A 20,050-nucleotide genomic window follows, 5' to 3' on the forward strand; every position below is an offset into this window, starting at 1 on the left:
CTGCTGTGACAAGCTCCCCTCCCAACTCCCAGAACCAGGAGAGGTATGAAATGGGAGGAGGAAAGACAGGCTGCATGCAGGAACAGTCTTCAATTGCTTGCAAGAAACCCTGGAGAGGCAGAAACATAGATGGCAGTGGGAAGGCAGGGACTTTTAGTTTTGACAACTGCTGGAGCTGTGACCTCTACTCGATCTCCAGACCTGGCTGCAGCTGTACAAATATCCAGAATGGTGACTGGGAGTGGCTGCCGAGACCATATAACACTGGTCCTGAAAAACCTACATTGGCTCCCAGTACATTGGCTCCCAGACACCTGGACTACTGCACACCCTCCCAACCCCTGTCTCACCAATAGACTTCTGGCGGAGCATCATGCCTGGGGGGTGACTGGCTGGCAGGTAGGATGGGCGCTCGTAACTGGCCTGACTCAGGCGGTGCTGTTCAAAACTGGGCTGAAAGAAAGAAAAAGATGAAGCCAGAGAACTGGTAAGAGCAGATGAAAGGACTGAGAGAGGCTGGGTGGCAGGGGTGTAGTCAGGATTTATTTGGGGGGGCAGAAATAAGTTAAGTATTTTTGTTTACTTACTTGATGGGGGGGGAACTGCCCCCTGCCTATGCCCATGGTGGGTGGATGTAGCAGCAATAATGAACTATCACTCTATTTATATTTTATTTATTTTTTTAAAAAACTAATGTATTTTATTAATTTTCAAGAGAAAGAATATAGGTACGAACAGAAACATTACCAACATTATCAAAACTATTCCTCTCCCAGAGAAGAGAAGATAAACTATCACTCTAATCCTGAACTCAGGTACTTAGTACCAGGATACTAAGGTTTGCAGAAGTAAAGCATAATAAAACACACACCCCAAACTTAGATGGGGCAAAAATAACCCCCCAAAACAGCTTAGTGAGGATGCTTAGTAGCCACAGAATATTAGAGTGTCAAGTAGATCACATTTAACAATCAAGCATTTGAAGAGGAAAACTCACAAGGGAAAATATTGGCAGTTGCATTTAAAAGAATACTTTTTTAGCCAGCGTTTCACTCTCTGCATAGGGAAACTTTGATCAAAACAACAACAGATCTTGCTAGATGTCTGCTCCACTGGTGAGCTGTGCTCCATCCTACCTCAGCAGAGAAATAGTTCTTGGCAGAGCCCCGAGATTTCCCCAAGGAAGGAAGCCCTCCGCTGCCACATCCATCCCCCACGTTGATTGTCTGTTGAGCTGCTGCCAGGATCTCGTCCAATTTGTCTGAAATGAGGCAGAATCACAGAAAGAGGCAAGATTACAACCATCCCCACGCAGAGCACGCCTATGTCCCTTTGCCCATCAGGCTCAGGGGGCGCTCCTCTCGACTGATCTGCTCCTACACGGAAAATGGAACCCAAGAATCGGAGGTTCCTCCTCTCCCAAGCTCAGGCCTCAAGATTACGCTAAGGGTGACCTGGTTTCAATCTCATGTAGTCCCTTCTTATTTTTAAAATTAAGATCCCTACGGTCCACCGATGTGCTTTAAATTTACAGGGACAAATTGCATTCTCGGATCCAAGATACCAAATCTACTCTGGGCTATCCTAATCTGCATTCTTGCCTAAGAAAGTGCATTGCAGGACCAGACCGAGGTCAGACGAAATTTGGAGAATGCCTTATGTGGAGATGTTTCCGCTTTAGACTACAACTCTCATAATTCCTGACCACTGGTCTTCTTGGCTGCAGCTGATGGTTGTAGGGATTGAGCCTTGAGGGTCCAATATTATCTGAAGGGCATCAAGGTCAGGGGAGACTCTCCTAGCCCCAATAATGTCTCCCCGACTGGCGCCAGCTTTCCCAGGTCTCTCACACCTAGAGAAATCTTGCCTGGCCAGTCCTGCTGCCTGAGTTAAGCTTCTAACTAGAGAGGCTTGGGTTTTTCTAACTAGAACCTTGTGCATGCAAGTCCCACCTGACTTCTTTGCATTTCCCACTAGCCCACCTTCTGCCCATGCCCACACAAGACTACACTTCCTCACCACCAGCCCTCTCGGAATGCCAGAACTTTTATGCTTAGGAGTCAGTACCCTTGGCTCAAGCCCCAGGCCTTAAAGATGACACTGTCAGTACTGCTGCAAGCCCACCCTGCTACCAGACACTGCCCCCCCCCTTCAACAAGTAAAACCACATCAAACAACCTGATTGGTATTTGGGGTTTTGTGTGTGTACCTCCCAGCCATTTGGCAAAGAAGGCAAGACTGGTGCTCCTCACAGCCCATTCATTGTGAGCTGTACACCAGCTTCCATCAGCTAGACTGGTGACTGGAAGTGGCTGCTGAGACCAGATAACACCGGTCCTGAAAGACCTACATTGGCTCCCAGTACGTTTCCGAGCACAATTCAAAGTGTTGGTGCTGAACTTTCAAGCTCTAAACAGCCTCAGCCCAGTATACCTGAAGGAGTATCTCTACCCCTATCGTTTAGCCTGGACACTGCGGTCCAGCTCCGAGGGCCTTCTGGCGGTTCCCTTCCTGCAAGAAGTGTTTGATGTTTTATCGTGTTGTTAATATTCTGTTGTGAGCCACCCAAAGTGGCTGGGGAAACCCAGCCAGATGGGCGGGGTATGTATGTATGTATGTATAAATATATAAATAAATAAATAGCACCAACAGCCAGCATGGATGATGGGTGTTGTAGTACAGCAGCAACATTTGGAAGGGCAAAAGTTCTGTACCTCTGCTGTTATGGGATAGGAAAATCTGAAAATCTCTTTTTTTCCTGTTGGCTTCTGCCCTGAATCTAGCCCCAACAGAAGGCTGCTACCCAAACACAGGATGTTGGATTTCAAGAACTGGCAAGAGCTTGTTTTGCAGGCCGACACCTATTCCATACACCCTAACCGTGGCTATGCACCCTAGTCCTCAAACATTGTTCTGCACCTGTACACCAGAGTAAAGACAAAACAGAAGATTTCACGCCGCGGTGCTGCAAAACCCGCAGCGAGAAAAGCCAAATTCTGTTACCTGCTAACGCAAATGCAGGAAATAACTGGCACCCCCTCTTGCAATGAAGCATTTAGGAACGCTCCCAACTGAGGGCACCCAGGAGGAGTGCTGCTTCGCAGGTACCCAGCCTTTGTCCCAAGATTCCCTCCCGCAGACTGTTGGCGGTTGCCAGGGTCTGCTCGGTACTCACTCAGAGCCATCTGATAGACAGTCCGCTTCTTATCAGTGCCCATCGCCGGCTCATAATCTGCAGAGACGACAGGAGGGGAGGATAACGGGGGTGGGAGGTGCAGGGGGGTGGACTGGGGACGGCATGTCTAGGAAGGTCGGTTTGTGGAGCTGTGTGGACGGAGGGGGGCGGCAGCGGCAACCGATGGGAGCGTCGGTGGGAGAGTGCAGGGCGGTGCTGGGTGGGAGGCAATGAGAGATAAGCGAGGTGGCTCGGTGCGTGCGTGGCGGGGTGAGGGATGCGTGACACTCACCTGTTTTCTTCTTCCAGGGGGAGACTGGATGGTGGGAGGGAGATAGCAAGAGGGGAAGAAATTAGCACCTCCACTTTTGGAGGAGGAGAAAGGTATAGCTTGGGGGGGGGGGAAGAAGGCCTGGAAACCCCCTGTAACAACCGAAGGATATGGGCAGGATGAGGGAGAGAAGATACTGGGCATTAAGGCATCTCACGGGCATTGAGGCATCTGTCACTGCCCACAACAGCTCATTTGGTAGAGTAGGAGACTCTTAAGCCTCAGGGTTGTGGGTTTGAGCCCCACGTTGGGCGAATGTTTTATGCATTGCAGGGGTTTGGCTAGATGACCCTCATGGTCCCTTCCAACTCTACAGTTCTAGGAGTCTATGAATTGAGGATGGGTGGGGGGGGGCGAGGCAGAGAATCCTCCCAGTTCAAGAGGGCATGGGTAGGCCTGTGAGGGCCTAGCTTCTACTGAAGCATCTCAGGCTATGTTCACAACGTAAAAGACACAGACACCCTCATCTCTAACCCTGTTATGAGTGGAGATACAAGGTAAAGCCTGCAAGCAGTATTCTGCTTAATCATTCTCTAAAAAATAATAAATAACTTGAGTGTGTTAGACTACCTGTATCTACGTTCTGGCAATGCTGCCATGATTCCTATAAGCCTTTAGGACTCCTAACCCTAACGCCTAGCCCTGCTCCCCACGAGCCTCCACCCTTGCTGGGCGTTTCTTTCCTGCAAAGTGGGTGGGTAGGGAGAATTTGGTGACACCCGTTGCGGGTGGGGAGGGGAGAAATTAGTGTATCGCGTGGGTAGGTGGGGTGCACGTCGTATTTGCAGTTACAAAGTTGTCCAAGGGGTTTTGAAATCTCATTTCCCCCTATTTTGAAAACACGCTTTCAAAATGTGCGAGCTTCTCCCAAGCTGCTGTCCTGCAATTTAAAAACGTCCTTGGAAATGACACTACACGGCGTTCATCTGTCATGGATGCTTTAGCTGAGATTCCTGCATTGCAGGGGGTTGGACTAGATGACCCATGGGGTCCCTTCCAATTCTAAGATTCTACAATGACTTAGTGCTGTTTCCAAGGATGTGCCACGTTCCAAGGATGTGTGTCAGCAGTGAGGCTTCCAAGTCACTTGCAGCAGCTCCCCTTCAGGTTTTCAAAAACAGGGGGACTGATGAAAAGCCTTCTACTGAAAGCTTCCTAAAATATCCCCCTGCCTAAAAATATGCTTCCCTTCATCTAATCACTGCTCCTTTCCACACCTGAAATTATATGAATGTTTGGCTGGGTCAGATGTTTGCATCAGCCCTGCTACTTCGCTCTTTGACACAGGAAGATCACTGATATCAGGTCACAGATCAGGGAGGGGAGACCTTCCTTAAGCAGCAACATTACTCAAAACAGTGCGAAGAAGGGGGGAGCCCTCATACCCTGAGTCTCTGTTTCTGAGCAAAAGGGAAGTGTGTGTGTTTCTGTAATCCAGCCCACTTTCTTTCCATTATTGGAGCAATTTGGGGTGGGGACAGGAACTCACCTTTCTCAACTATGATGGGTTTTGAGAGTCCGGGGCAGCAGTGGGTGGACAAAAAGAAAGAAGATGGAGACAGAGGAGAACCAATGACACCCCACCCCTTCCATAATGATGCATAAAACTGGGAAACCCTCATTTATCCACCAAAATCATTATATACACCAGATTTTGCAACCAATCTAACCTTCCCCCAAAGCCTGCAGTAAAAAAAATGATTTGGGATGAGCAGCTAAAGTACGTCCCCCCCCCAAAAAAAATATAAAAATTAATCTGGTTGCAAAATCAGGCTTAGCTCTTGCCCCAGCTAGGAGAATGAAACTGGGACTTAAAAGAAAAACCAATTCCAGATTCTGTGTTGTGGCATTTTCCATGTACGATTCCAGTGGCTGAGGCCAAGTGCAGACATTGGAAACCCTCTCCATGGACACATTCGCATGGGGACGGTAATGCGTAACTTGAAACGCAGATGGCGACAACTTCCTGTCACAGTGAGGATTGCCCTTTATCCATCTGGCATAACTGCTTCCATGCAAGTCTCCTGCCGACTTCTGCTTTAAGCAGAATTTGAAGGATTTGGACAAACTGGGGTGAGACGTCAAAAGGAAGCCTTCAAAAGTCCATGCCTGGGACTTGCCTAGGAGGAACCCTCAAATCAACAATCATACTGTGGGCAACAGTACCACTTTGGAGGCACCTAAGACCTCTTGCCTAAGGGCCCCTCAAATCTGGGGGGCGACAATGAATTCTTCAGCTAGAAAAAAAACAAGTTCTACCATAGTAACAAATTATGCATGAATGGGTTCATTTGGGATAATCAAGCTGCACTGCATGGAGAAGATTCTGAATATCTGACTTAGCCTAGTTCATCATTTGCAGGTCTTCTGCTCTAAGGCAAAGGAGAACACACATCAGAAGCACCTCAGGGCAGAACTACAACCATTATGGGGTGACCCAAACAATATTTTTAGCAAATAAGTGCAAGAAGAAGTAGTTGACCAAACCAAACAAGCCACAAGATGACACATCTATCAACTGCACAGTCACCATGCATGCATCCATCTAAATGCCAGGTCACTGGCGTGTCTGTTGGTCACACTGTGCTTCTAGTGCAGTGTTCCCTCCCTCCAGTAGAGGGCATGTATGTATGTTAATCATGAAACAGATTGGGGATGGCAGTTCCCCGCACACTCTTGAGACAGGAAATGATAACCCGTGAGCATCCTTACCCATTTCTTCCAACTCAGATGTCATGGATTTGGAGCGCAAGGAGATGGCTGGAGGTGGCAGTCGTCTTGTCTGCTGTGGCGCAGCTACAGTTAAAAACAAGAAGCAGCTCTGGGATCTTGCTTGTGAACCAGACTCGTGTCATCCAATTCCCATCACCAGTCTTTCCCCGAACCCGCTGGACCACCCTCACATCCAAAGTAAGTTTTGTATCTTGCCACCCTAACCACTCTTCCTTTTGCTCGAATGCAGGAAAGCCCATTTGTCAGCTCCCAAGAGAACCCAGAACACACCATGGCAAAGAAAGGAAGAGGGGAAGGCACTGGTACAAAAACAATAGGAGAATCCACGGAGTGACTCAACATACAAGAATGTTCTAGCTATCCCTTGAAGAGACTGAAGGTATTTCTGTAACAGTGTCCACGTGGTTAAGTTTAATGTGAGACTGACGCTCCTTACACATGCAAGTTTTTTGCATTGCCCACATGATGTTTTGGCATCAATACTCCAGTCTGTATCCCCCCCCCCCCGCCCACTTAATCCAGATTTATGCTTTCAGGGAAGCATCCTAAATCAGCTGTCCCTGAAGGAGAGTCATATGACCTGTAACACAAAGGGCCACATATATTTTTCAGAGTGCACTGCTGAGGTCACGTCCTCCTTTGATTCTAGACACATTACCTGGGATTGAGCCCCACTGAGTTCAATAGGAACTGCTGGGATGGTGCTGTGCTGCACTAAACAGGACTCCCCCACAGAGTGAGCTCAGGTTTCCTAGTTCAAAATACTTTCCGCTTCTAAGAACATGGAAACGTAGCTAGGGTGCCTTATCCCGGGTCAGCCTACTTGCCCACTGAATCCAGAATCGGCTCCTCTGACTGGCAGTGGGCACCGCATCACCTGCCTCTTTTTTCCTGGGTTTGCCAGAGACTGAATTCTGCATGCATAACATGTACTCTATCCAGAGTAATGGCAAGTCGCGCCTCTCAAGCCCGTGAGACTCAACTTTCTCCTCAGGAGATTGCTGCCACCTTGTTTTTCAAAATCCCTGAAGCCAAATAGCCAAACTCCCCCTCGAGAGGACTTACTGTTCCTGCTTTTTCTTCTTTTTTTAAATTTTTATTTATTTGGGTTTTCAGATTAAAGTTTTACAATCACATATCCAACATACAACATAAAAACAAGATTCCAAAGAATCTCCTGGACTTCCCTCCTCCCCTTTGTGGATCATATTGTTAGTCATTTCCTCCTGCATCTTTTATGATAATCCAAATCTTTTACCTCTCCATTATGTCCAAAACTCACCATTAAACTACAAGTGTTATTCCCAGCCTACTAACGCTTTTAGCTGTTTACAAGGGTTTTTAAGATGAATTATAAATTTCCCCCATTCCTTATTAAAATTTTGGTCTTCCTGATTTCTGATTCTTCCGGTCACTTTAGCAATTTCGGCACAATCCATCATCTTAATCTGCCATTCTTCTCTGGTAGGGACTTTATCTTCTTTCCATCTCTGGGACTTACTGTTCCTGCTTCTAAGCCCCAGTAGGTCCCATTCTCCAACTTGGAGAAGATTTCAAGAGTAGAGCTTTCCCAGCTTTAACTTCTGAACAACATATCCCCCCCCTTCTTTTTTTAAAAAAACCCAAAGCACCATCCCAGAATGCACTGCGGTGGTACCTTTCTTCTTCATGGCCTCTTCCATCTCCGGATTCCGCGTCACCATGACAACCTTCACCATCAAGTTGTTTCCGCCCTGCCGAATCATGTTGACGACCTGCCGGTGTCCAACCTTCACTACGTTCTGTCCATTGACCTGGAGGGGAGAGCTGATGGTTAAAGCAGTGCAGGCTGGGATGGAAGCAGTGGGGCAACTTCTGAACCATTTAGCAAGAACTCTCCAGAGGACTCTCCCTCTAGGTGGCTTCCCCCAGGTCTTGGGATGCCTGGCCAAGAGAGACCTGTATAGCCATGTCTCAGATGACCTTCTGCCAGCAGGCAAGTTCATTTTAACTTAGGCCTTCCTATAAGCAGAGCTGTAATTATGTAGAAGCTTACTGGTCTTTTCAAAAATTGATTTCATTGATATTTCACTTGCCTTGTTACCTCTTAACTTTGCATTTCATTGCCGTTACAATAAAATATAACAAAATGCCGAATCGGCAGTGTTAGTCACCTTGAGCACCACTTGGCAGAAAGGCGGGATGCAAACTTAACATACAAATGGGTTGGGGTCCAGGTTTAGTCGCACTTAGCACAGAGCAGACAAACTTAAGCCCCAGTGATTCCAACAAGTCAACTCAGAAGTAGGATTAAGGCTGCAATCCTAACCTACTCAGAGGTTGTTTACGTTGTCGGCATCCCACTGAATTAACTCCCAAGTTAGCGGGGCCGTCGCTGCAGCCTAAACCTGGATGCAACCTCTCATATAACACAGGAACTCAGGATCACCCAAGAGAACTGATTAACAGTTGATTCAGGAAAGGACTTCATTGCTAGAATGAAACACACAAGTAGGAGTGAGTTAGCCATTACTTTAAGGCTGGGGAGGCTCGCGGCAGCTACGGTCTGTTATTTTCCATCTCCGGGGGCAAAAATGCCACTGAATTCCAGTCACTGGGGAGCAAGAACAGGGAAATACTGCTGCCCTCACGCCCCGCTTGTGGGCACCCCAGCAGGATCTTGCTGATCACTGTGGGAAAATGAAACTTGGGTCTGACCCAACAGAGCACTTCTGGTGTTCTTACGACTAAATCAGAGGATTGTGGTGGTGGTGGTACGTATAACATAATTGCAAAGTCCTAACAAAAGCCAAACCTTTGCAGCATTATGTGCCATTCAGGCTAGTTTCTTCGTGAAATGCCTATTTATTTTTAAAGCAAAAATAGAACTGGCCATCAAAGCTACAACACTGTATGTTCAGCGAGGGGAAACCCTGGAAAACATAAGGAAGCTTTGGAAACTGGCAATTAGAAAAAACAACACAGGCCATGCAATGGCGCGGACTTGCTTTTAAATGTGCGAGCCCAGTGCAGATACCCAAGGAAGCACTCATGCGCTCATGTGCACCCTCCCCATGCAACACAAGTGTAGCACAAGAGTTTGTGAAAAGTCCCAAGAGCAGCACAGAGGCAAGTCTGCCAAACCATTACCTCAATGAGGAAGTCCCCCATGCGGAGACCAGCCTGCCAGGCCACACCCCCTTCATCCACTGACTCCAGGTACTGCAGCGCAGGGAAAGCAGGGGTGGGTGTGAACTCCTCAATTGGGGTCTGCGCTGTAAAGAGAGAGGTGTGTTAAGTGACGCCCTTGGAGCTACATAAGCACCTGCCAGGCTGGGGTGGGCAAGCGAGTGGGGTGGCAGCAGGAGGGCAACACAGGGGATCACGGCTTTGCTTGGCATTTCTGTGACACCTCCTCTCTGTGAAAACAAACCACCGTTCGTTTCAAATCCCAGATCTGAAGACCCTTGTTTTCCAAAGTCTGGAGCGAGCGGTGGAGCTTGGGAAGTGTTTAACAGAGTCGGCGCTTCTGAGCAGTGTCAGAAACTCAGATATATAAGCTAGGCGCCAAATGGCTCCTTAAACCAAGGTTACAATCGCCAACGCAGAATGCCTAGTTGCCATTTTGGGGCAAGATGGATCCAAAGTCTTATTTTTCAAATGATGGAATGGCTGTGATTGATTCTCAGCTAAACATCTGGCTAGTTCAGATGACAACCTTGAGCTAGCTTTGGGAACTTAAAAGAAGAAAAGCCACTTCATCCAGGCACAGTTCACATATATTTTGGCCTATTCAAACCTCTTTCCCTAATGGTGAGTGCTCATGCTCAGGCTGCACAGAAAAAGCATTTTGGTTCCATAAATTCATTCTGGTTGTGCAGATAAAATATAATGGATAGAATTCTACAGGATGGGGTATTAGTGTATGTAAATAGTCCAGATTCAATAATCCCCAGGCTGCACCTCCAGATGGTGGTGATGTCAGGCACCACCCTGGTTCCCACACATCTTCACTTGGTCACAAGTGTTTGAAAGCCAGGTGCAAAATGCGCCTAGTGCCTGGCTAATTTCAAACACTGTTTCTGTGTGTGTGCAAAGCACTATTCTCCCCCTCAAGGCCATGACCAGCCCTTGCCACACACATCTGGGGCTAGGGGGCAGGTTTCTACATCAAGGTCATCTCTGCAAGGTGAAGGTCAGCCCCAGTGCCTGTCATTTTTTAGCACAGCTTACACCCTGGCTCTCTAGCTTAAGGAAAGCCAAATATCCAGAGCCAGCCTAGCTTTCTCTCCTGGAAAACCAAATTTTCCACTATGGGTAGTAGCACCTTGTACCCAGCCTTTCGGATCAATTTTCAGCCATTTCCGCACCTTCTGGCACTGTTTCTTTTAGGCCGAGAAGGAGAACTTTGGTTGTTCAGATGTTGCAGGACTGCAACTCCCATCTTCCCAGGCTATCAGCCTCCTATCAACTCTCCCACCATTTCCCCAACCTACTATAAGAATGGCCACAGCCAATTAAGCAGTCACCAATCTTCATTAACTGATTTTGAGCTTGCTCATGTGCTCTGAAGCAGGGGAAAGCAGTGGAGGTGGGCAGGCGGGCAGTGTAGACCTGGGCTCCTTTGACAGCCAGCCAATGGCTAGAGGTGGCCCTAGTGTCCAAGAGTGATGCTAACTCCCCCTCTCACCCTTGGCCCCTCTTAGCACAAAGCCAAATCCTTCGTTGTCCTTCTTCTGCAGCAGCACTGTCTTCTCTTTAATGATGTAGTCACTGCAAAGGAAAGAGACAACAGGACAGGTTAGGAGGCAGCCACATTCCAATGGGAATTCCCGACTCAGACACTCTTCCAATGTACAAAGAATAACTAGAGCGTAATACACTGCCCCGCACTGCTAACACAGCATCACTCATGCAGGAAATCCATGGTGCACCTGGTTTGCAGAACTTGCTGGCTCCAGATCTCTCTTCCTTCCCCTTTCCATTGCTGGATAAAGTTCTGATACTGCAAATATGGCACCTACTGCACACTAACAATGGAACCCGCTAGAGGAGGCAGCGCATTGTCAAGGTTCTGAAAGGGCAAACAGGGTCAATGCAAAGGGAAATAGCACTGAACTTGTTCTTGCTGTAGGAGGCCTTAGCACTGCAAATGCAAGTGCAAAGCCTCCCTGGTCTACAGGGCTTAGGTTCTGGAAACCTAGAAGACACTACACAACATCTGATAGAAGCAGCACACGCTCAATGCAAATACAGATGTCAGTGCACAGAATATACCCATTACCCCCTTGGAATGCACTGCACAGTGCTCGCTATCTACAGCTTTGCCAGCAAATTTATAAAAAGCAAAGCACAGTCTTTGCATTGCAAATATACACTGCATGGTGCTGTAGCAGTGCAAATCTAGCACACAGGAAAGCAGCATGACTAGTACAGAAAACACTGCACAGACATATACTCCAAATACAGTGTCCACTGCACAACTTTGTTACAAGCAACACAGAGAAAATAGGGCTTACTGCACAGGGCAACACTTCTGCAACACAAAATATACCATGTATGCTCACTGGCACTGCATCAAACTGGCATAGGTTATGCAGAACAAGCTGCATAGTCCCAGTGCACATGGCACATTCAAATCCAGAGCCTACTGCAAGTCTGGAGCAGTACTGCAAATATAAAGCCCACTGTTCAGCCACCCTATCTAGTACTGCAGAAAGAGTGCCAAAGTGCAGGCAGCCATTTATTCTAGCTGCAAATACAAAAACCACAAGTACTGCACAGGCTTCAGGCACTACAAATATAACCACTTCACAGTACTGCAAAACTGAAAATGCAGTGCCTGCTGCTGATAGACACAGCATTGTGTGGTTAGAATGGCACACAGCCATAAATCCAGTTCACTGGATATGACAAAAGTACTCTGCAGGCTTCACTGTGCTGGTACTATCAACCTCTCCACCCCCCAAAGAATCCAGAGTTCACTGCTGACAGCAATCTGACAGGGAAACAGACAGCAGGAGGAGCTCCCTGTTTGGCAATCCTACAATTCTAGTCAATAACCACAAGCACTGCCACTCCAGCTGCCCTGACAGCATTCCTCCAAGTTTCCATATGTTACTTCCCTCATCATGGATCCCAGTTACAGGCCTTACAACATGCACCCACAGCAGTCTCTACAACAGGTCCACTGAGCCAAACTTAGCCCACAGGTCATGTGCCACCAAGGACTTAATAAACCTCTTTTTGTTGCCTGCCAGGACTGCAGAAACAGGAAGACCATCAAAGCATCTAGCAGGCCACACGATACATGCGGCTGGTGAGCAGCTTGATCTGGTGGGTCGCTAACCTATCCCATATTTACTTGAGTCTGTAGAAAGCATACCCTTAGCGCACCACAGGTGCTATTCAATGCGCACAAAGCATTAGAAAGAGAAACGCGCACAGTCCATATTGGACACAGTTAGGAGGTATGTGTGTAAGAGATGTGCTCTTTTTAAGCACATTTTTGACTGGCAGACGAACACATACAAGCAACACGCAGTGAACAGAAATGTGCGATGCTGCCACACCCACAGATAGCAATGCTGCCGACAGAAGGAGATTTCCTGGATACAGAGCAGACTTGGGAAAGCGGTGGCAAGTGAACAGACACCATCTCACATAGAGCACAGCTACCATGCTCACGAGTGAACTCCTGAGCCCCAGCATGTACATGCATGGTGATAACATCCTCACACCTTGTATAAATCTAATCCCCACCTGAAACACAGCAATGCTCAGCACCCCAAATACTTCCAAAGTATATTTATTTACTGCGTCTCTAATGCCACCCAATAACCAAAACAATGCACCTTCGTCATGTGCTAGACTGACACTTTGGGCTTCCATGTACCTCCAAGTATAAGTGGCACAAGCAAAAAAAAAACCCCACACCATCTCCCGGTCCCCATCGTAATCCTGCACAGAATATCCCTGGGAGAGAAGCATGAGAGAAAGGACTATCAAGCATCTTAGTTCAAGGCCAACCCTCTCGAGGTTAGAACCCGTGAGATTCTAGCGATCCACATGCACCCAACCAGTGGAAAGGAACAAAAACAGGGAAGCGGCTCACATTTCTTGCTCCAAGTCCCATCTTCTGAAGCGAGGGCACTTATCGCAACAGTGCTTTACAGAAGCAAAAACCTCTCCCCCCCCCCCCCAGCATTTTGGACACCTGGACCCAGCACCCTAAGGTAGCAAACTGCAAGTGACAGAACAGTTTTCCTTTGATGAGATCATTGTATCATAACATTAACATATATTTAACACATATATGAGTTCTCTGCAGAAACCCATGGCCAAACAAGGCCTTGGAAAGATCTCCCTTTTGTTCCTTATCCTCACAGGCCCAATCCAAGATACAACTAAACCTAGCTGCACACAGCTGCAGTTTTCAACACTGCAGTGTAACTGTAAAGGGATTTGGAAGCTCAATCTTACAATTAAAAAGTGCATGGCTTATTCCGTTAGATATAATATATGCAGGGACTGGTGTACCGTATTCAAGGGTTAACACGCCGATACGATAAATGTGACAGCATGCGTTGAAGCATGCATGTTATGCTCAAATGTTCACAAGTCAATGCAGACTCTGTATACAGTAATCTGTATGCACACAGTAAGTTAAGCTTATGTTCATGCACCAAATATATACATTTGGATCCACAGACCACAACGTGCAACTGCACAAATTTTCATATGGATGTTAAAGGTGAACTGGGGGGTAGGGAGAGGAGGATCACATTTAAAACATACTATACTCATGAACAAACCTGTATGTAAAACTGTCTGCATGCAACAGACTGTCACAAAGATATATCACTACACATGTACATAACCAATGCACATGCTTGGAAGGAGTGTTGTTTAGTATGTGTAGAGGATATAGCACATCATGCTCCACAGGGTCAGGCTGTTACTATGAAGAACAGAACAAACCATAATCCAGAATGCATGTGTGTTGCTTACCAGCACACAGCTCTGTGCATATGCATAGACCAGACATTAACACATATACATCATAGAGAGGCACATGCACACATACAATACTTTGCTTCCCAGAACTCCTCAGCCACCGTAATCTCAGGGCACAATACAGTTATGACGGCAGCATTATTCAATAGTGAAGCTGTATGCAGCGGATGGCGCCCATGCAGATGTGCACACACATACACACACATTCAAACTTCACAGACACATAAGCACCCACAGCCACTTCACAGTGTACACGGAGAGTCTACACCCATGTCGTTTCCCACCCTCAAGAATCTTCATGCACACAGAGGCACTACCATGCATACCTTGCACAAATCATTCCCAGACGCTCTCTGTGCAGCCATACAGAGGCACACAAACCGTGTAGACGAATACCTAACCATACACACAGCACACCCCGACCCGTATGTAGAGATGCATGCACACGCACACACAAGCCCTCACTGACGCACACTGCGCGCGCACACGCGCGCAATCCTCTCAAAAACAGGCACACACACCTCTCTCCGTAAGAGGCATGCTAATCTCTCCCCCCCCCCGACTCTCCCTCGCTGCCTCGCGCGCGCGCGCGCTCACATACCTAATCTCTCTGGCAAGCACCTTCAACCCATCACACACCGTCAGCATCGTCCCCCCGTGGCTCCCACTCGCATCCATCCATCCATCAATCCGGGCGGGCGCGCGCAGGCTGAATGGCCGGATGCATGGAGCGGGGGAGGCGTTGTGCGCGGAGGGCGCGAGCTGGGAGCCGGCAGCGGCGCTGGATGACTGACTGAATGGCTGCATGAATGGCGGGCGGGTGCGCGGGCGTGAATGGGCTGCGGAGGGCGGGCGCGAGGCGAAGGGATGAATGGGGCGCCGGGGAAGGGGGCCCGCGAGGCATGAATGGGGGCCGGCTCCGCTGGGCTGGGAGGCCGCCGCCGCTGCCGCCGCACGGGCCAGGGCCCCACGGCCGTGCCTGCCGATGGCTGCTCCGCTTCCTCCTGCTCCTCTTCCGACCGTACCTGTAGATGTACCAGACGCTCCGGCGCCGGGGCCCCAGGGCCGGCCAGCTGGACGAGAGGGCCGGCTGCTGCTGCTGGCTCCCGCCGCCGCCGTCGTAGCGGGCCATGGCTCCGCCGCCGCCGCCGTTGATCCCAGGCCCCCAGCCGCCGCTGCCGCCGCCGTGGGGCCCAGCCACATTCTAGGGGCGCGCGGTGGGATGGGGAGGCGGGCGGGGGGCGCAATAGCGGCAGTAGCGGCAGCAGCAGCAGCGGCGGGAGGGCTGCACCATACTCACATCATGGCACCGCGGGAAGGAAGGAAGGAAGCAAGGAAAGGACGACGACGGAGCAGAAGAAGAGCGGGGGGCTGGCGGGCAGGCCGGCCTGCCGGCCTTGTTCATTGGCAGCAGGAGCCGAGTCCAACGCCGCCGCCGCCGCCGGAGCGAGCGGGAGAGCGCACGCCGACCAGCCGGCACGCTTGCTTAACCCCTTGCGCACAGGAGCACCCGGCGATGCCGCGGCACTGCAGGAAGCGGGCAGGCCGGCCGGATGGTTGGCTGGCTGGCTGGCCCAGCTGGCTCAACCTCTCGGTCGGTCGTGGGTAGCGGCGAGAGGGAGCCCCGCGCCTCTGAGCATGTGCAGAGCGCCTGGCGCCGAGTAGCCGCAAGCAGAGCGCACGTGCACCCGACACACACACACACACACACACACACGAGAGAAGCATGAGTTCGGGCACCTCTCTTTTGATAAAGTAAAGGCTGCAAGAGACATGATGCTCATGGTCTTCCCCCTCCCACCACAAACGCACACCCCCCCAAGACAAATCCTTCCTCAATTAAGACTGTTTTGCGCTCCACCTGATCAGTTGGAAAGCATCACCCTATGACAACAGAGGAGGCAGGACAGACGAGCCAATGGGCCCTTCTTCACCCCAACACCTCATTCATGTTTTTTGTTACTCCATGCCACAAGAAGTAGCGAGGGCCGCTATCTTAGATGGCCATAAAAGGGGATTAGACAAAGTTACGGAGGATGAGACTATCCGTGGCTATTGGCTACGGTAGTTAAAGGAAGAAGCCTCTATCCGCTGGGGGTGGCGGCAATAAGCATGTTCTGCTTGTGGGTTTTCCAGAGGCATCTGGCTGGCTATTATGGGAAACAGGATGCTAGACTGAATGTCCTTTCCTTAGTCAAAACCAGCAGGGCTTGTTCCATATGAGAGGATACCCTGTGGCAGTGGCGTAGCGTGGGTTGTCAGCACCCGGGGCAAGGCAAGTAATTTGCGCCCCCTAACCCGTGGATTTGCGCCCCCTAACCCCCAGATGTTGCGCCCGGTGCGGCCGGCCCCCCCTGCACCCCCTACGCTACGCCACTGCCCTGTGGAAATAGAAGCCACCAAGGCCAAGCCAGCTACGGTTGCCTTTCCACTCCGTGACAAAACTGCATTTTAGGTCTAGGCAATGGCTCACTTTCTGAACAGCTGGCTCCATCTCTCTGGAAAGAGCTCCCTTATGATCCCCTCTCTCACTTGAGTCCTCCTGTCAAAAGGCTCTAGGATCACTGTATAAATAGGTTTCCTCTCTCCCAACAGTAGGATTTTTAGCATTGGATGACGGGTCCCTATAGGAACAGCCACAGGAGGAAATGGATTTGCCTTTGGAATTGGGGCAGCTGTTTGGAGAAGGGAATCTTTATCTAGTCCCCTGCTCCTGGTGCCATAGCTGCATTTGGGGCTAGGCAACTCTCCCTTAAGCAGTGGCACCAGTACCAGCTGCAGCTCCCCTTCAGGGAAGAAGGGAGCCTTGGATAGAAAATCAGCAATGAGTGGGACAGGGTGACCCCAAATGCATGAATGGCTCCATTGCCGCCATGTTTTCAGCAAGCAAGGTTTTGACAGCTGCTTTTTCATTCAGGAACACCGGAGCCCATCACAGTCCCAAATCCCTTTAAACGTTACATTCCATATACATCATAGGGTGCACCTGAATTCACCCTTACTTCAGAGTACGCAAGCTCAGGATAAAGCTACAAGTACCAGTGATTTCTATGGGATTTGCCTCCAAGCAAAACTGTGAATAGGACCACACACACAGACTTTATATCAGCATAACTTGGCAGTGAATACAATTTTGGTGAGTGAGCGTTACTTCTTAGCACACAGCGTTGGTGCCCTGTGAAAGTTTACTTGGGAGTTTGCTGTGCTGAATTCAGAGGAGCTTATAAGTTAACCTTTGCAGGTAAGGTTGTGCTTCATCTTCCCAACCATCATGCAACTCTCTCTGTAGCATCCTTCGAGTTGCAGAACAGCACCATCGCCCCACCCGCCCACCATCTTTCTCTCACAGACATGTAAAATAAGCTAGTATTCTTCATGTACGGCTAGTCATCTTTGCATTTGCACACTCACACATACAAGCAGGCAGGCTTGTGAAGAGCAATCGTCCAGCTCACCTTAAAGAATTTCCTCTAGGAAATTTCCGTGAAGGTGTTCCTTTTACAAAAAGTGGCTCTTTTTATAAAGGTCACAAATGTCTAACACAGGCGCCTACAAACAAGATAATAACTTACACAGATATATTTGCAAGGCTGCACAATAGTTCATACGGTATTTGCATGATAGGCTACACAGATAGTTGCTTGGGGGGGCAGTCCTAGAGAACATAACAGAACAAGGAAAAGGATATCTTTCTCTGGAGTGCATAAAAGTCTTTGACAAATTGCTTATCACTAAGCAAGGCTAAACTTCAGTGCAAAGGCTTTGAGCCACCAAGACCCTCAATATATGTCATTGAAAGCAGCCCCACATGTCCCACCCCCACCCCCAGTTGGCAGAAGTTCACTCAAGTAGCTGTGCTGTAGATCAGACAAATTAGATACTTTTCAACACTTCTTGTGATATATTTTTAAAAATAAATGCACACATTCCTATAGCCACAAAAGTTGATTGGGGGAGGGAGGAGATGCTATTTTTCAGACTGCTGGTATGTACAGGGACATGATATTGATATGTATGCAAAAGGCACACTGCCACAAGGTCAGTAATGTTTGAACGATCTCGATAAGGTGACACACACACTGAACTAGAGTGACACATTACCTGTGGTGATGTTTGTTTCATCAGATGGGGGCAAACTGAATGTTACTTGCAGATGCATGTGATAAAGGCTTAAGAGTTTTTAAAAAAGAAATAAAAGGAAGGAAAGATAGAAAATAAAAAAGAAATGAAAAAGAGGCCCATTTTGAGAAGAGAAGCAGTGTGTGTGTGTGTGTGTGTGTGTGTGTGTGTGTGTGCTTAACCCTTCCTCCTCTGGACATGTTACTTCTCTTAATCTCTCTCATCCTGCCCACCCAGCCAAGGCTGCTTTCCCCTCTGCAATATTTCAGCTGCAGGTTTGCCCTCATAAATTCAGAGCCTAATGTTAAGCAGTGGCTAAAGGTGATTCACAAGAGGTCAGCATGAAGGGGAAACTAACTGCCTATTTCTGACACAATACAGAAGGTGGGAGCAACTGCTGCCGCAGTATAAAACTAAAACTATTCTGCCCCCTGGGCAGGATAAATGGGACAAAACGTCAAGTGTGCATAAGCTCTCAGTCTTTCTCTCCTACATGGGCACACAACGTTCAGGAACTTGGCACGCACAGCGGTGAAGTAACAATGCACAGCTCTTTGCAAGGCACAGTGTGCAAACTCTCTAAAACTAACAGCCTTCTCCTTCAACACACACTTCCCCGCAACGATTGCACCTGCCTTCTCATGACTTATGCTTCTTAGTTCTTCGGAGTCAAGAGATTTATCTCCCCCATTGGTGGGTGAACCTTGTCCTGCCCTAGCAAGCAAGTCTCCCACTTCAAATTTTATTCCCGTTACAGAAGCAGGTCAGGACACAGGTGAAGCGAAATGGGTCACAACAGGGAAGGGGAGAGATGCGCGCTGATTATTTCCCTGCCACCAAAGCACTCCCGTTACACACTGCCCATCCTGGCTGGTCTAACACCCACGCCACTCACCCAGTCACATCTGTCCCCATGGTGCTGCCCAACTGGTTCACGTGGCCGCTGGCATCCTGGCATGACCCATCTTCTCTGTCTGGCTGCAGGCAAAGACCACTGCCCCAGGGGGTTCTGGGCCTATCCAGCCACTTGGCACCAAGAACCCTAAGCAGGAATCGTGCGAGCCCCGTGGTGGGAAGAAGGAGGGGCGAGCTTCTGCACGGGCGAGCAGACCCTCCGTGGCGGCACCTCGGCCAAGAGCTCCGGATCAAGCGCTCCCGTTTCCAGATTCAAAGCCAGCCCAGTTTCGGAAGCACTGCCTGCCTTCTGAGCTCAAGGACATATGCCGACAGAAGGAAACACAGCGCAGTGCGAATCGGAGCATCTGCGGCACACAGGCTCGGAATAACTGGGTCTGCTGGGGAGGGAGAGCCAAATGGAAGGATCCAGGGCGATGGGGAAGGGTGGGGCAGAGCGCAGGTTGAACTGTGGAGGACAGTGGTTTGAGATTGAGGGTCACAGGCAGGAGCCCGAGGGACGGAACAGACGAAGGGAGCCAATCGTGCACAAAAAAAAACCCATCAGAACACTGAGATGTTCCCTGTGGCATGTGGGTCACAAAGGAGGGCAGAACTGCCAGTCCTGGGAATGGCTGGGGTTGTGGGGGAGGAGGTCAGAATTGTGGTGTAGTGGTTAAGAGTGGTAGTCTCGTAATCTGGGGAATCGGGTTCATGTCTCCGCTCCTCCACATGCAGCTACTGGGTGACCTTGGGCCAGTCACACTTCTATGAAGTCTCTCAGCCCCACTCACCTCACAGAG

At 49.2% G+C, this 20,050-nt stretch overlaps 1 protein-coding gene across 7 annotated transcripts in view; it reads right to left on the bottom strand.

Moving 5' to 3' along the window:
- The window catches only part of SHANK1 (SH3 and multiple ankyrin repeat domains 1), a 113,179-nt gene that overhangs the window by 17,433 nt on the left and 75,696 nt on the right, over positions 1-20,050 (bottom strand). For 6 of the 7 annotated variants that reach the window (XR_014518092.1, XR_014518093.1, XM_083469395.1 and 3 more), the window contains 8 exons: positions 10,909-10,991; positions 9,369-9,493; positions 7,897-8,032; positions 6,219-6,302; positions 3,468-3,491; positions 3,176-3,232; positions 1,137-1,261; positions 351-453 (listed from right to left, as the gene is read on the bottom strand). Coding sequence is in view for 5 of the 7 variants with exons in the window: in XM_083469395.1 (XP_083325521.1) it covers positions 351-453; positions 1,137-1,261; positions 3,176-3,232; positions 3,468-3,491; positions 6,219-6,302; positions 7,897-8,032; positions 9,369-9,493; positions 10,909-10,991 (737 nt within the window). In the remaining 2 variants the exon portion in view is untranslated. The remainder of the gene's footprint in view (positions 1-350; positions 454-1,136; positions 1,262-3,175; positions 3,233-3,467; positions 3,492-6,218; positions 6,303-7,896; positions 8,033-9,368; positions 9,494-10,908; positions 10,992-20,050) is intronic. The other variant, XM_083469394.1, reaches the window with a different exon arrangement.

The sequence above is a fragment of the Podarcis liolepis genome, assembly GCF_965112155.1.
Source record: "Podarcis liolepis genome assembly, chromosome: 13".
Lineage (NCBI taxonomy): Eukaryota > Metazoa > Chordata > Lepidosauria > Squamata > Lacertidae > Podarcis > Podarcis liolepis.